This window comes from Anopheles aquasalis, chromosome 2, assembly GCF_943734665.1.
Source record: "Anopheles aquasalis chromosome 2, idAnoAquaMG_Q_19, whole genome shotgun sequence".
Lineage (NCBI taxonomy): Eukaryota > Metazoa > Arthropoda > Insecta > Diptera > Culicidae > Anopheles > Anopheles aquasalis.
The window spans coordinates 50105001-50107500 of record NC_064877.1 but is presented as its reverse complement, the minus strand read 5'-3'; the positions used below and the strand labels follow the sequence as shown (position 1 = coordinate 50107500).

General features: G+C 49.2%; 2 protein-coding genes across 3 annotated transcripts in view; one reads left to right on the top strand and one right to left on the bottom strand.

The window, feature by feature from the left end:
• Positions 1-589, bottom strand: part of LOC126572411 (tropomyosin-1) — a 5469-nt gene extending 4880 nt beyond the window's left edge. For both annotated transcript variants that reach the window (XM_050231691.1, XM_050231689.1), the window contains exon 1: positions 432-589. The gene's annotated coding sequence lies outside the window, so the exon portion shown is untranslated. The remainder of the gene's footprint in view (positions 1-431) is intronic.
• Positions 590-1980: 1391 nt separating this feature from the next.
• Positions 1981-2500, top strand: part of LOC126571647 (modular serine protease-like) — a 2402-nt gene continuing 1882 nt past the window's right edge. The window contains exons 1-2 of the mRNA XM_050230350.1: positions 1981-2169; positions 2266-2500. The exon at positions 2266-2500 is cut by the window's right edge and continues 66 nt beyond it. Of these exons, the coding sequence (XP_050086307.1) occupies positions 2100-2169; positions 2266-2500 (305 nt within the window). The 5' untranslated portion in view covers positions 1981-2099. The remainder of the gene's footprint in view (positions 2170-2265) is intronic.

The window sequence follows — 2500 nt, the reverse complement described above, 5'->3', positions numbered from 1 at the left end:
CGGGGGACTCAGTTGGGTCGAGTAATTTTAAACTGTTGCGTGAATGCTATCTTTCGAAAGGGAAGCTATTTTTGGCCCTTTTTTCTACCGAATAACCCGGTCTTCATCGGACACCTGTACGCTATGAGCACTAGCTATCGATCACTGGCTGCCATCATGGGATGGGAGTTTTCTGCGCAACTTGGTCTAAGAATCAATGCACAGCACCCAATAAGATGGGGCAATGCTGTCCTTCGATAGCGATCCGTAGCTGCCGCTACATGTTTTTCACACTATTCACTTTCTTGTTACAAAAACTTTTTAGAAGATTTTTCCATATCGTTAGGTTACAGAACACAAAACTATTCGTTGGCAGTAAAATCCCATACGAGAATTAAAAGGTTCTTTAACGCGATTTTCAAAAAATGGAAGAAAAAAACAACAAAACCAACCTGAGCGCTTTCACTCAAATCCTCGCAAGACTAAAAACACGATAGCACTGAGTAGTGCAATACGAGGAAAACTTCGACTGACCCTTACAACGGACGCACACAGCCACGCTCAGAGAACAGCTCCCCCAGACACGATCTCTACACGATCGCCAACGCCTTTAGCGAACGATCCGTTTTCGTGCACACCGCACGCCGAAAGGGGAAAAACCGTGCGTGCGTGCGTGCGTGCAGGCCTGTGACCTCGCTTTCCACAACCTGTGTCGATGACGTCAGGTTCGCCTGGGCCTGGGACATCCCCGATCGCATTTCCCCAATCTCGGCTTCGGCTCGATTCCCCTCCTTTCTGGGCCGCTCGGGAAATTCCGCTTCGCACACAACCAAAAAACCGCCTACGGATAGAAGCGGAAAATGCGTAGCTGGTCGGGTACTCCCCTCGATCGACCACGATCGTCTGCGGTATTTTCTTCATCGCATAGTAGACATGCGCACCAACCCGTACACCGCGCGCATCCCACAGGAAGTTTTCCTCTCGTGCCGATTGTCCTGTCCCCCTTGTCCCCTTGTCCCTTCACACAGGCCCTCCTCTCTGGCCATGTACAATTTGATTGGCTTTGTGACCATTGAGAGGTACGATCGAGTCCGATCTCGCCGTCTGCCGTTGCGTGCCTCTTCCTCCAACTCCAACCGAACCGAGTTCTAAATTTGAATCGCCATGTTTCAAACATTTTTTTCTCGGTTTATTCATTGTTTTTGCTAGATTTTCACCGAGTTTTTTTTTCACCTCGGTCCTCGGTCCTCGCTCGAATGCAAATGTTTAAACTAGTAGCAACAGCAGCAGTGGTGTCATGCTCGGCGCTCGCTGATCCTAAAATATCTGAGAAATATGAAATTTTCATCATCATTCACTTTACCACACATAGAGCCGCGCAGGGTTCTTTCAGTGACCATTGGTGGCGTCAGTTGTGCAACGTGGGCTGATCTCGGTCCGCAAACTGACCTAAAAATGTAGAACAAATCAACTAGAGCGTAGAGAAGAGGTAGAGAGAGATTGAACGCAACCCGAGAGCTCTGCGTTCATGATTAGCTCTAGTTATATATATTTTCTCCTTCATTTACAGTCAAATTCAACGACCAGAAACGAAGAATTTACTGCTTCTAGTGGGGCAATCAGCGTAAAAAAATCCTTTAACATTTGACCCATGGTAGCTGATTAGCTTCCATTTGTCGTCCTGCGCCTGGCCTAGCAGCCGTCTCGATCTCTCCAGCGGCGATTCCAGCGTCGCCAGCGGTACTGCATGCTGACAATCACTAATGGCGCTTCTGGCTCTATACCGGGGATTACGCATCGGATCCAGATTATTTGCTTTGCGGGATCATCAACAGACAAAGTCAGAACGGCGCTACTGCAGCGATCGCAGCATCCATTGAAAACAGGTTCTCACGAACACTCTCGTACACAGCAGCGGTGGGGGGGGGGGGGGGGGAGATAACGCAAAGCGATGATTCCCGGTTTGCGATCGCGTTCATTCACCGTCCACTCGAACAGCGTGCAAACGAGAGCGCGAGCCTAGAACCTTTTTCTGCTTCGCTAGAGGTCAACAGATTGCTAACAGCAGACATGCGGTACTGGTGATTCCGTGTTGGAGACTTGGGAAAGCTAATTGATAAATGTTCTGCCAATTGAATCGTTTGCTGGTGGTTTCGCTTTTCATCTCGATTTTGGTGCGGGAATCAGCAGGTAAGTCAGGGGGAATTCCCGCGATCGTTCGCGTCATGACCGAGTTGTTCGCCTTCGACTGATGAATGTTGTGTTGCGCTTATGATTCTTCATTAGCCTTCTATCGAGATCGGCGAAAGGTTTGTAATTACTACGAATGGAAGTGCAACAGTGGCCAGTGCATCGAATCTAACCAACAATGCGACGGTGTGGTCGATTGCAAAGACGGATCTGACGAAACTTCCAAGAGCTGTGCCTTAATCCGTTGCCCGAGCTATGCCTTCCGCTGTCAGTATGGTGCCTGTGTCGATGGTAATGCGCTCTGCAACGGTGTGCGGGAGTGTGCCGACCA